Source organism: Bubalus kerabau, chromosome 5 (assembly GCF_029407905.1).
Source record: "Bubalus kerabau isolate K-KA32 ecotype Philippines breed swamp buffalo chromosome 5, PCC_UOA_SB_1v2, whole genome shotgun sequence".
Lineage (NCBI taxonomy): Eukaryota > Metazoa > Chordata > Mammalia > Artiodactyla > Bovidae > Bubalus > Bubalus kerabau.
This window is the reverse complement of record NC_073628.1, coordinates 128,471,060-128,485,136: the sequence shown is the minus strand read 5'-3', so window position 1 is coordinate 128,485,136 and position 14,077 is coordinate 128,471,060. Positions and strand designations below refer to the sequence as shown.

At 43.8% G+C, this 14,077-nt stretch overlaps 1 protein-coding gene across 1 annotated transcript in view; it reads left to right on the top strand.

Annotated features, from left to right (window-relative positions):
* The first annotated feature begins 870 nt into the window (after positions 1–870).
* Positions 871–14,077, top strand: part of UTP25 (UTP25 small subunit processome component) — a 28,850-nt gene continuing 15,643 nt past the window's right edge. The window contains exons 1-7 of the mRNA XM_055583092.1: positions 871–1,131; positions 2,157–2,196; positions 2,910–3,153; positions 5,145–5,315; positions 7,327–7,415; positions 8,768–9,178; positions 11,139–11,358. Coding sequence (XP_055439067.1) covers positions 1,025–1,131; positions 2,157–2,196; positions 2,910–3,153; positions 5,145–5,315; positions 7,327–7,415; positions 8,768–9,178; positions 11,139–11,358 — 1,282 coding nt within the window. The 5' untranslated portion in view covers positions 871–1,024. The remainder of the gene's footprint in view (positions 1,132–2,156; positions 2,197–2,909; positions 3,154–5,144; positions 5,316–7,326; positions 7,416–8,767; positions 9,179–11,138; positions 11,359–14,077) is intronic.

Below are 14,077 nucleotides of genomic sequence, written 5' to 3'. Positions count from 1 at the left end.
ATGGGAAATAGATGGGGAAACAGTGGAAACAGTGTCAAACTTTTATTTGGGGGGGCTCCAAAATCACTGCAGATGGTGACTGCAGCCATGAAATTAAAAGACACTTACTCCTTGGAAAGAAAGTTATGACCAACCCAGATAGCATATTCAAAAGCAGAGACATTGCTTTGCCAACAAAGGTTCGTCTAGTCAAGGCTATGGTTTTTCCAGTGATCATGTATGGATGTGAGTTGGACTGTGAAGACAGCTGAGCACCGAAGAATTGATGCTTTTGAACTGTGGTGTTGGAGAAGACTCTTGAGAGTCCCTTGGACTGCAAGGAGATCCAACCAGTCCATTCTAAAGGAGATCAGCCCCGGGATTTCTTTGGAAGGAATGATGCTAAAGCTGAAACTCCAGTACTTTGGCCATCTCACGCGAAGAGTTGACTCATTGGAAAAGACTGATGCTGGGAGGGATTGGGGGCAGGAGGAGAAGGGGACGACAGAGGATGAGATGGCTGGATGGCATCACTGACTCGATGGACGTGAGTTTGAGTGAAATCCGGGAGTTGGTGATGGACAGGGAAGCCTGGCGTGCTGCGATTCATGGGGTCGCAAAGAGTCGGATAGGACTGAGCGACTGAACTGAACTGAACTGAATATAAAGCACTGCATTCACCCATCTCCGCTACTGCACGTTCACGCAGGCTGATTCTGACAACCACAAGAGATGCACAAAGTACATCCATCCACTGACCTATCTGGGTAACCCGGAGGCCTGCCTGCCTACTTTTGGCCTATCTTCCTTTTACAGCCCAGAAGAGACGGGAAGGCGAGCACGTGCTTCCAAAGAACCCCACTAGAGGGCGAAACGGGAAACAGGAAGTTCCAACGCCTGTCGCACAAGCACGACGTAAAGCGGGTCTGCTTTATGGCACGCCCCTGCCGCCGTAAAGCGCCGCCGGCGGTCGCGCGTGAATGGGTCGACAGGTCTACTTCCAGGCGTGAAGCTAGTGGAGGTGGGCGGACTTGCGGTGCTCGCCATGGGCAAACGTGGGAACCGGAGCCAGAGCCAGCTGCTCGGCTCCCTGACTAAAAAGCAGAAGAAGCATCTTCGGGATTTCGGCGAGGAGCACCCCTTCTATGACAGGTGTGGAGGGGCGTGGCGGGACCCGCGCTGCCAACCCCCTCTCCCAGAGGGACCCCGCGTGTCCCGGCGTTGGGCCCGCGCGCGCCCCGGGGCTGTGACAGGGCGCCCCCGCCGCCCCGGGCTGGGCGTCCTGTCGACGTCCCGCCCGAGACGTGGTGTTCTCCCGTCTGCCTGCCTTTCGTTGAGCCGGTCGCCTTCTGCCAGACCCTACACACCTAAAGTGGGGGCGGGTGTCGGGGGTTGGTTTTTGTATGGTCAGAGATTTTTCTGAGATCGTTTTGTTTTTTATGTTTATGAAGATTTGCTTGCGGCTCCCCTGGTGGCTCAGACGGTAAAGAATCCGCCGGCAATGCGGGAGACCCGGGTTCCATCCCTGGGTCGGAAAGATTCCCGGGAGTAGGAAATGGCAACCCACTCTAGTACTCTTGCCTAAAAAATCCCGTGGACAGAGGAGCCTGGGGGGCTACAGTCCATGGGGTCGCAAAGAGTCGGACGCGACTGAGCGACTTCACATTGGGGCCTTCGGCATCACCGGTCTATTCCGTGACCGTGAGGAAACTGATGTATGGGTAGATGTGGGTTTTCTCTATAAGTGTCCAGACTCTCAGTTATGATCATAGCTCTTACCCGCCACTTTGGGCCACTTTATCAAAAAGTTAAGAGGGACGGCCTAATTAAGAGACTTGCTAGAAAAGGGTGAACCCCAAGGGCTTTTATTGCCAAACGTTCTTATCTTTCGGATGAGAGCTAGTTACTGTGTGACTCGGGTATTTGTCCTGTGATCTTGTTAAACTTTTACATTTGTCGATTATCATCTATTTGGCATTTTCTTGCAATCCCTGTCCAAGTGCATATGGAGTTTTTACATGACTATAGTTATAATGTATTTATAATGTATAGTTATACTGTATTTATGTTACAATGTATTGCTAGTCTGCCATGCTTATTTAAAGTTGTATCATTAGACTTTTTCCTAATTGTTACATACCAGTAGTTAGAGTTTAACATTACCTGTTTCTTCTCAGGGTTTCCAGAAAGGAAGCAAAACCACAGACTTGTCAACTGGTAATGCTTTATATCTTCCTTATGATAGTTGATTCTGGGCTGTTACTTCTCTGAGATTATATATAATAAAGTTTGAATACATTTCTGCTTTTTGATTTTAGATGTAAGCTATTATTTTCATAATATTGCTTAGTTCTGAATGCGGATGTGTGTTTAAATTCCACTGTGATAACTAATACAGTACAGAGTTTGAAACTGTCCTGAGAGATTAGCATTTTAGAACTTGTTAAGGAGGCATACCAGAGGGCTCTTATTAAATCCTAAGAGGAAATATCTTGTATACTTAACATAAAATAGAGTGGAAAATCATCAAAGGTCTTAACTCATTAAAACAAACTCAGAAAAATTGCTACATTTTTGTTGTTGTTGTTGTTGCATTGTAGTTTTTTTCTGTTGCTCCTTTAAAAGTGCCAAATATCTGACCCAGGTGAGATTGCCTTATAACCTAACGCTCACTGTCTTTAGTCGGCTTTCTTCCCATATAGAAGATTAGCAGTTCAAAGAAGAGGAAGAGCTTTTAGAAGCATAGCCAGGTTAGCTATTTTAAATAAATTTGGTGCAAGGTTTGGTTGAATAGATATTGCATATTTACAGAAAAGCTAATTTTAATTTAGAAAAATCTGAACTTGTTCCCCTGTGGACCTGATGATAGTGATGGGGTAGTCATGAGAACAGTATACTTCTTGTTTTTAAAATCCCTATTTTCCTTCCAGTCAGAGAGTTCAGATACTTCAAGTTCTGAAAGTGAAGCAGAGAGTGAACCAGAACAAGTGTCTGGTTACCATCGATTACTTGCCACATTAAAGAATGTTTCCAAGGAAGAGGAGGAGGAGGAAGAGGAAGAAGAAGAAGAAGAAGACAGTGTTATGGATGAGACAGAAATGAATCCTGAAGATGGCGACAGTGATGTCAGCGAGGAGGAAGAGATGGCAGCAGAGTCTACTGACATGCAGAGCAGTAAGTGTCTCTGGTGTGGCTCTAAGATCTTTGCTGGGACCACAGACAGATTGCCCCAGGGGTATGGTGCCTTGTGCTATACGAGCTGGGTGAAAGCACATGGATTCAAAGCAGAGATTCTTAACCTTTCTGGGCTTGGTGATAACTTTGAGGTCTGACAGAAAACACAGGACCCTCTGGCCATAAACATGGAGAAGTGACATTTTTGCTTATGATTTCCAAACTTCAATCCTAGTTAAAGTTCCTGTGATTGGCAGGAAAGGGAACATAATTCTGTTTTTGTTAACAGTCTCAATTTATTAAAGAGATTACTGTCCCTCCCTTAGAGGAACTGTGTGTATTGGAAGATAGACATGAAATATACAAAACATTTCAAGCAGCAGATCTAGGTGGAACAGATAGATACAGGGTGGTGAAGAGATGCAGAGTGGTCACATGCTGCCAGAGTAAATGAGGGAAGGCTTCAGAGAAGAGATGGGACTGAAAACCCAAAGGGACTCTGCCTCACTCAGGCATCTAGGTGACTTTTTAAGTTAACTTTAAAATCAACTTTATTGAGGCATGGTTTACATACAATAAAGCATACCCATTTCAAGTATGTGATTCAGTAACTTTTGACAAATGTATATGTCTGTATTACCACCACCAAAATCAAGATACAGAATGTTTCCAATACCTACAAAAAGTTTTCTTCTTGTCCCTTTGCAGTCAGCTTCCCAGGCTGGCCTCAGGCAACCACTGACCAGCTTTCTTTCACTATATATTAATTTTGTCTTTTTTAGAAATTCTTATGAATGAGAGCATACTATAAGTACCCTCTTGTGTACTTCTTTGGCTTCTCATGTTTTTGTGACTCATCCGTGTAGTTCATATTATTAATTCACTTCTTTTTGTTGCTAGAGTAGTAGTCCATTGTCTGATTGTGTCTGGGTAGCTTTTTATACCCTATTATCTTAATACCTGTTTGCCTGACTATTGTTTTCTATACTTTAAGGTGTCACACACCAGTCTTAGTGTTTTAATTCATCATTTGTACTGGGATAAATAAATCATTGTCTTAGACTTAGGGATTTCTTGTTTAATTTTGTTGCTTTTTCAGCTTTCTTTCATGTTTTGGGTTTTTACAGATGAGAAGTTGGTGTGTTTTTTTTTAATTGTAAAAGTAATATATATTTACTGTAAAAGTTGAAGAGGGTGATATAATATGGTTCAGCTGTATTTACACCACCCTGAGATGAACACCTTTAACATTGTATGTAACCTTCCAGACTACTTTTTTATGGATATATGAGTGAATACGAGTCTATACATATATTTGTGAGTATGGTCTCATATATTCCTGTAACTTCTTTTTCTTTGTTAATAATATAATGTTTGTAACTCTGGATTCACATTAGCTTAATCACAGAGTATTCCATTGTGAATACTGTGAGATAATTTAATTAGTACCCCATCAATAGAAATGATGAAATAATTTTTCCAGTTATTTGTTATAATTAGTGCTGCTTTGAACATCCTTACACGTACTGGGTCAACAGTCCAGCATAATTTTGAAACTTCTGTCTTCGAACCTGAGTTGGTTTAAAGGTAAATGATGGCAGTGGGTGTCAGGGTCAGTATGCTATGCTAAGTCACTTCATTCGTGTCCGACCCTGTGTGATCCCATAGACGGCAGCCCACCAGGCTCCCCCGTCCCTGGGATTCTCCAGGCAGGAACACTGGAGTGGGTTGCCATTTCCTTCTCCAAAGCATGAAAGTGAAAAGTGAAAGTGAAGTTGCTCAGTCGTGTCCGACTCTTAGCAACCCCGTGGACTGCAGCCTACCAGGCTCCCTAGTCCATGGGATTTTCCAGGCAAGAGTACTGGAGTGGGGTGCCATTGCCTTCTCCGAGTGTCAGTATAGACTGAGGAATTAGATTTCATTTGTCAACAGAAGTGTAATTGTATTCAAGAGCAGTAAATAATTTTATAAAATGTTTCCCAAAATTGCAGGTGTGGCCTCACCTGCTGATCCTGAGGGAAAAGACGGGCACGGGCCACCTGGCACATCAGAGGAGTCCCCCGAGGAGTTTACAGATGCAAAACATGAGTCACTCTTCAGCCTAGAAACCAATTTTCTTGAAGAGGAAAGTGGCGGTGACCCTTCTCCGAAAGCATCACAAGGTCAGAGCCTGGTGTACATTGTTTGAATTCACCTGGTGCTAGGTAGGGGCTGCTTCTGCTGCTGCTGCTGCTGCTAAGTCGCTTCAGTCATGTCCGACTCTGTGCGACCCCATAGATGGCAGCCCACCAGGCTCCCCCGTCCCTGGGATTCTCTAGGCAAGAACACTGGAGTGGGTTGCCATTTCCTTCTCCAATGTATGAAAGTGAAAAGTGAAAGGGAAGTCACTCAATTGTGCCCGACTCTTAGCGACCCCATGGACTGCAGCCCTCCAGGCTCCTCTGTCCATGGGATTTTCCAGGCAAGAGTACTGGAGTGGGTTGCCATTGCCTTCTCCAAGTAGGGGCTAACGTGTGTTAAATCTCCTGATACTGGAATGGGCAGCAATAAAAACAGATAGTTTAGCAGCTAGAAGTGGAGCTGGGAAGAAATGTTTCTCCAAGGTATTTTCTGGTTTTCAGGGCTGAGGCCTTGTTGGGAGTGGGAGGGTGTTCAGGAGAACAAACAGTTGAATGATAGCAGGGAAGACCCATTCCCCAGACCTGACATTCCCGCAGCTGGGATCAGGGGAAGATCCTGACTTTTTTTCCCTGAGCAGAGAAGGAGGAGAATAGTACTTTGCATTTTTCTTTCTACCCGTCACTTCTCAATTTCTGTAAGCAGCAATTTTACAGGTTTGTGAGCCCCGGGGTGGCTGATTTAGTTGGTCCTTATTACCAGGGAGCACCTCGGAAGCCAGCACACTCCACCTTATCCGCTCAGTCTCTCTCGGCCTCTTGACCGCCCTGTGCCCCTGTGGCAGTCTCTTAGACAAGACCCGCCTGTGGAAGGCTGAGGCAGGTCTCTGCCATCTCTCAGGGTCCGTGTCTCCGTGTGTGCCTGGATGGGCAAGTCAGCTTGGTCTCAATCCCGTGTCCTGACTGCCTTTTTTGGTCCCAGTGCCATTCTTCAACCAGGTCTGCCACTGAAGTTGAAATTTTAGTCGCCACTGAAGTTGAAATTTTAGTCCTCATTTGATTCTGTTAGCTCTTCTGGAGAAGAGGGAGAAATAGCAGGTAGAATTTGGGCACGAACCCCATTCTGAACTTAAAAAACCCTTATGTTTCATAAGGAAGCTTATCATAAAGTTTCTCTTGTGGTTTTGCCTGTACAGATATATTAGCACCTTGAATTCTGATTTCCTATTGTTCACCCTTATCTTAGGTTTTGTTGTTAGGTGCATTGCATTTGAGGTTTTACTGCCTGGGTCCTGAATAGGTCGTTGAACTTTGCTTCTGAAATGGGTGGGACTGGAAGAGCAGACTGGTGCCAGCGCAGAGCGCTGAGGATGACCCCGAGAGCAGGTGGTGCCGTCTGAGCCTTTGTTCACCTCAGTTGAGTGTTGAGCATGTCTAGGTGTCTTCAGTGCAAGTTAAATCAGACACAAAACCTGCCCACAGGGATCTTAAGGTCTAATTAGATGAGGTAGGACATACACACGTGTGTTGGGGTGGATGGTGGGGGTCTTGAGAGTGATAACTGTCTGTAGGGGACCAGAGGTGGCCTATTCATGGAGCCAGCCCTGTGCCTGACACAGGAACCTCCTGGGAAATAGTTGTTTACTATGAGTCAGGGGTAACACTCAACTGATCCTGTTTGGATATATGAAAATGAGGTGAAGGAGAGGATAGAATTTTCAGTTAAAGGAAGGAAAACCACAGTGGCAGAAGAATTTGAGAGCCATGTCATTCAAAAATTACATTGGAGAAGTAGGTTAGAGGTGTGTGTTGATTTTCAGACTGAGAATTTTCTTCAAAGGTTTTTGAGCTCGGAAATAACGTGACTAAAGAAATGCTTTAGGGAAGTGAACGTGTCAGAAACTTTTAAGCTCTGGACTGGGATAAATGATGGGGGAAGTAGGTGGGGGAAAAAGTCGAGTTAACATCATGAATAACATCATGTCATTAAAAGGGAAGACTGAAAAATCCCTGTCATTTGCTCTAACTGTTCTAATCTTCTTTATTTCTGAATTAGATCCATTTGTACAACATGTGAACACAAAACTGAAAGAAAAAGAAATCCAGGCTGTTGCCACAAACCCCAAAACTACCCACCAGCTAAAAGTAAGCGTCATTCCATCATCACAGTCACAGATGGGGAGGAGCGGTGATCTTGGGTTCTAGTGATCTCCCTAAATGTGTGGTACACACCAGTGGCAGATGACTTGGGGAGCAGGACACAGGAACACTGGAAGAGCCTGGGCGTGTGCTCACTCGCTCAGTCACGTCCAACTCTATGACCCTGTGGACTGCAGCCCTCCAGGCTCCGTGTTCATTGAAATTTTTATTGAGATAGTTCTTACAGATGTGGTTGTAAGAAATAGTGCAAAGATACCCATGTACTCTATGCCTGGTTCACCCCAGTGGTAATGTCCTGCAAAACTGTAGTACAGTATTGCAGTTAGGAAATTTCCATTTAGCCAGTCTCCTTGTCTTATTCAGGTTTCCTTGGTTTTGCTCCTATTGATTTATGTGCGTTACTTAGTTCTGCACTGTTTTATCACATGTAGGTTCCCATTTCCACCACTATAGCCAACAGACAGAGCATTTCCAGCTCTGTAAAGATCCCTCCTCTTCTCTGGAGCTGTTTTATGACCGTACCCACCTCCCTTCCCCTTGGTAATAACCACTAATCTGTTCTCCATTTCTGTCATCTTGTTATCTCAAAAGTGTTCTAGAAATACAATGATACAAATTGGCTTTCTTCACTCAGCACAGTTCCCTGGAAATTCATCCTACTTGTTGGCGTATCTTTAGTAGTTAATTCTTTTTTATCGCAGAGGTCATCCTTTATTGCTAAGATCAGCAGTTTCATTAGAATGCAAACATCCCCGCCCCCCCCCCCCCAAAAAAAAAATCCCAAACAAAAACCTTGTTCAAAAAAAAAAAACAAAAAAAAACAAAAAACCTTGCTCCGTGCCCAGGTAAATTTGGAAAACTCTGGGTTAAAGAAAATGGAACAGAGTCCTTGTTACAGGACTCAGCAGAACCTTCATATCTATTCTGCTGTGACTCTCCCTGAGGGGGATTAGGTTTTGTAGTGTTTTCAAAGTTACTTGACCATTGGGTACCTGTACCTTTTTTTTTGTCTAGAATAAATTTTGACTTCCTACAGTGTGGTCCACAGCACAGTCTGTGACCCACTGAGTGAAGAGCTCACAAGTTTTCTAAAGTCATAAACCTGGGGCTCTAACCCTTAGCTCTGTTCTCTTCTGTTTGTCTGAATCCTGTAACCTCTGAATCTCAGCATTTCCTAAACTGTAAGAAGAGCATTATAGCATTTACCTTGCACGGTTGTTGTGAGGATTAAGTGAGAGAACCTGTAAGTCATCAAAGGCCTTTGTAAGTTATGAAGTACTGTATGAATGTAAGGTACTGTCATTCATTTCTAACTTCTTGATTCTTTTCTCCCTCAGTGGCCCATCCTGGGCCAGGTTGTCTTTTCATCCAAGTTTCAGAAGTTGGAAACCTTTAAACCCCCAAAGGACATTGACTTAAAGTCAGTTCATCTTCAAAAGCCCCTGGAATCCACCTGGATCAAGACCAACAGCCAATTCCTCTCTGGTCCCCAAAAATCAAGTAGCCCCTTCACACCCCTCCAGAAAGAGCTCTTCTTAATTATGAATTCTTACCGGGACCTGTTCTACCCAGAAAGGACGGCCCTGAAGAATGGGGAAGAGATCCGACACGTGTACTGCCTGCATGTAATAAATCACGTCCTCAAAGCCAATGCCCAGGTGCTTAGCAACAACAGCAGACGCCGAAGCCAGAAACTTGGGGTGGGTGATGATGACGACTTCAGGGACCAAGGGCTGACAAGGCCCAAGGTGAGTGGCCCCAGAACTTTGCCCTCAAGGAGGCTATAAGGAACCACCATTTAGGCCCTGGCACTTAGAAGGTTCTCAGGTGCTTTAATGCTTGGAGTAAAGAACAAGTCCAAGACTGAGCGTATCAGCTGGGTGATGTTAGAGTCGTGCTGCAGACAGCTCAGTGGGCTGTCTCTAACAGTGGCTCTACCTGAAAACTTGAGTAGGAGGTGCCTGCATGATAATTCTCCCTAAAGATAAACCCTGATCCTCTGTGTAAGTAGCACTCCACTGTAAATCTCTTCTTTGTGACTGTCAGAGCTGGATAGGTCCTTAAAGAACTTTTTGTTCGATCCCTACATATTACATCTGTGGACACAGACCCAGATTCATAAAGGGTCTTGCTAAAGAGAACCAGGGAGACAGTAGCACAGACAGGACTAAAACCAAGGATTCTTTTCACTAAGCCACGTAAATATGTAAACCTTGGAAAACAAAACCCCTCTTTTCCCATTGTATCATTATTGCAACTTAAAGTGATGATTACATTTATGTGGGCTCATAGGCTTAAGCGCCAGTGGATTGAAGGCTTACACAGAAAATGTCTTCTGACTTGCTACATTTTTCATGATGTCGTGTAGCTAGATACTGTACCTCCCATCCCACCCAGCCTTTTCACCTGTGTCTCTGTATTGAAGAAGCCTCCTCTTCTTAGATACTTCTCATTGAGCTTAATAGGATTCTCAGCTATTAAGATGATGCAGCTCTTAAGAGATTTCTTAGTCCAGCCCTCTTGTTCGATAGCTGGGGAAAACCACCAGACTCTTAGTGTCCCAGCAGGACAGTAACTTGGCCTTCTTCAAAAGTGATCAGTCATCCCCGCGTTGTACCAGACTGAGTCACTGCACCCCTCTGGCTGTGCTGGTTGCCCTTCTGGGAAACCACCTCAGAATCTTGAACATCAGGATAAAAAGATTATCTGTTTCCATTTAGAACTGCAAAACAGAGTATGAGGTAGAACACCCAAATGAAGCAATTTAGAATTTGGTGAACTGCCATATCTGACTGGGGTTATTTCCACTGATTGTATGGTTTACACAAGGGTTGAGTTGTTTAGTAAGCCATGTCTAACTCTTGTGTCCACTTGGACTGTAATCCGCCAGGCTCCTCTTTCCATGGGATTCCCCAGGCAAGAATATTGTGGTGGGTTGCCATTTTCTCCTCCAAGGGACCTTCCCAAGTCAGGGATTGAACCCATGATCCCTAAATTGCAGGCAGATTCTTTACCATTGAGTCACCAGGGAAGCCTTAGCCAAGTGTCGTTAGGAAAAAAACCCATGTACACAAGGGTAGTTAGAAATTATTTGTTAAGCATCTTCTGTTTTTGTTTCTCAACAGTTAATACTAAACATTTTTGGAAACGTTTGGAAAACTGAATCATCTGTTTCCCATTGAAATATGATCTTTAGAAATACTTGATCATTATTTCTGAAAAGTGTACCAGGAAATGTACTAGAGAAGTAATGATAGGTTATTTGTTCTCTACCAATACATCTAATTCATTTATTCAGCATATTCCTTGGCTGTTATGAATCACAATGCTGAACTAGTTCTGTAGGACACAGAAATGAGTAACATTTCTTGTCCTCAGAGAGCTTTGTCTGTTTATGTCCTTGGGCTTTTGCTGGTAGATATCTCTGTTAAAGGCATTGAGTTATCCTAAAAGGTATTTCCACATTATGCTTAAGAATGTCCCCCAGGGGCCATGAGATTGAAGTCCATGGGACACTGCTGTGGGTCTGAAAGATACTCAGCCTGCAGTACTGAGCCAGGCCCTGTGTAAGGGGGGTGACACGGATGTGATCCCTGGCCCGGGGCCGCAGAACAGGGGACTCGTCAGCTCCAGGTCCCCAGCGGGCTCACCTCGAGCTGCCCTTCCTTCCCCTTGCCCCTCCAAGGCCGCCGATCTCTCCCTTGTCAGGTGCTGATCGTGGTGCCGTTTCGGGAAGCTGCTTTGCGGGTGGTGCAGCTCTTCATCAGCCTCCTGGAGGGCGACAGCAAGAAGAAAATCATTGTCAGCAACAAAAAGAGGTTTAATGGAGAGTACGGTTCCGATCCCGAGGAGAGACCACCCAACCTGAAGAGGCCTGAGGACTATGAAGCTGTGTTTGTCGGAAACATTGATGACCACTTCAGGATTGGTAATTCCTCCTTGTCCAGACTGAAACCCCGAGGGACCTGGGGTGTGAGATGCACATAACTGGGAGCTAGAAGCCTGGAATTAGACATTCTGTCAGAGGGCCACTGGTAGACTCCTGACAGAACCAGGTGCATTTGAGACATCTCTTCTGCCAGGGGAGAGCCTTGCCTTGGCTAATTGGATGGACGCTTGGCTAATGAAATGGAGCATCTCCAGAGGCGTATGTGAAAAGCATATGTACATGTGTAACAGACGTCTCGGCTCACCCACAGCTGGTGGCTCGTCGTCAGTGCTGCAGGAGTCCTGAGGGAGTTGGAGGTTTAGGGGCAGAGCGCGTCAGTCTGGGGAGGATGAATTAACTGAAGGGCTTGTGCATAGTGGACTTCCTTCTGGCCTCCATAGGGAGCTAGCTCTACTCCAGACTTACTGACTTCCACCCAGCTTTTCACGTGTGTGCCTGTTGCATTCAGCTCCCATGTATGTGGTTGGTTGTACATTGAAAAAGTTCTTGAAGACTATTTATTGTCACATATGCTCATTTATGAATTATTTAGCATCTACTACGTTAAGCACTGTAAAGTAGCTGGGGATATAGGATTAGAAGGATCAAAAGTTACTGTTAAGGAAGTCCAGCCTAAAGGCAAATCGGACAGTATGAGATAAAAGATGTGTTATGGTTAGAGGATGCAGTGGCCATTTTAAGTATTTAGAGCAAATATCCCTACTCAAAGTGGACACAGGACTGTTTGGGAAGATCTGCTGATGGATGTACTAAGTTGAAACCCAAATAGGATTTAGCCAGTAATGAAGTAGGGAGATCTGAGTGGAGGAAAAAGTTTCAGACAGGAAACTGCAAAGACATCAGGATGAATAAACAGCATGACCTCGGACTCAGAGGCTTTAGCACGGCTGGTGCGAGGTGCAGGGGGTGAGAGTTGATGTTTAGTTTTAAACATGTGCAGGTGGCCAGCAAGCAGCTGATAAATCACTCTTTTTTCAATTGATGTATAACTGACATGCTAGTTTCAGATGTACAACATAGTGATTCAGTGTCTATGTACCTTACAAACTGATCACAACAGTAAGTATAGTTACCATTTGTTGCCATACAGAATTGCCATACAGTATTATTGACTATATTCTCCTTTGGCATACGTTGGATCCTTTTCATATGTTGGATACGTTGGTGGCCGGTTCGCTTGACAACTGAATGTTTTGTACCTCTTGATCACCCTCCATGCATGTTGCCCACCCTCCAACCCCCGCCCCTGTTTTCTGGCAACCACTGGTCTGTACTCTGTATCTATCAGTCTAGTTTTTTATTTCTTAGATCCACATCTAAGAGATGCCATATGGTATTGATACTTGTCTTTATCTGACTTATTTCGCTTATGGTGATACCTTCAAGGTCCATCCTTGTTGTCACAGATGGCAAGATTTCATTCATTTATGGCTGAGTAATATTCCATTATATGTGTGTGTGTATATATCTGTATACCACAGCTTTATCTATTCATCTACCTACAGACTCTTAGGTTGCTTCCATATCTTGGCTATTATAAATATTGCAGTGAACAGAGGAGTGCATATATCTTTTTGAATTAGTGTTTTTGTTTTGTTTGCATCAGTACCCAGAAGTGGAATTGCTCAGTTGTGTCATGGTTATGTTTTTTTCTTTTTTGGTGATGGTCCTATTTTTAATTTTTGAGGAACCTCTGTACTGCTTTCCATAGCGGCTACACCAATTTACATTCTCATTAACCATGCACAAGGGTTCCCTTTTCTCCACATCCTTGCCAGCACTTGTTATTTCTTGTCTTTTTGGTAAAGCCTATTCTAACAGGTGTGAGGTGATATTTCATTGTGTTTCTCTTTTCTTCTGTGCTTTGATTTATTCAAATGTAAAATGAGGATAATACCAACTTACATGATGGCTATAAGAATTCTATAACTCCAGTGTCATAGTCTGTTATATTATTTCATTTTGATCATCGCACTTATTAGCCACCTGATCCATTATTTGTTTTTTGAAAAAATTGAAGTATGGTTGATCTACAGTGTTGTGCTGATTTCTATGTACAGCAAAAGTGACTCAGTTATATTTACATTCTTTTTAATATTCTCTTCCATTATGGGATTGGATATAGTTCCTTGGGCTATGCATGAGGACCTTGTTGTTCATCCATTCTAAATGTAATGGTTTGCATTAACTAACTGCAAACCTCCAGTCCTTCCTTCTCCCTTCCCCCTCAGCAGCCGCAAGTCTGTTTTCTATGCCTGTGAGTCTCTTTCTGTTTTGTAGACAGGTTCATTTGTGCCTGATTTTAGTTTGCGCATGTAAGTGAGATCATCTGGTATTCGCCTTTCTCTTTCTAACTTTCTTCATCCTTCACTTAGTATGATAATCTCTGGTTGTATTCATGTTGCTGCAAATGGCATTAGTTTGCTCTTTTCACGACTGAGTAGTACTGCATCACACACACACACACACACACACACACACACACTAGTATTCCATTATATATATTTATTTTTATATATATACACACACATACATACAGACACACACCCTGCATTATTGTGCTCTTTTTATGGCTGAGTAGTATTCTGTTACACACACACACACACACACATACACCCCGCGTCTTCTTTATTCATTCTTCTGTTGATGTATATTTAGCTTGTTTCCATGTCTTGGCTATTGTGAATAGTGCTGCTAT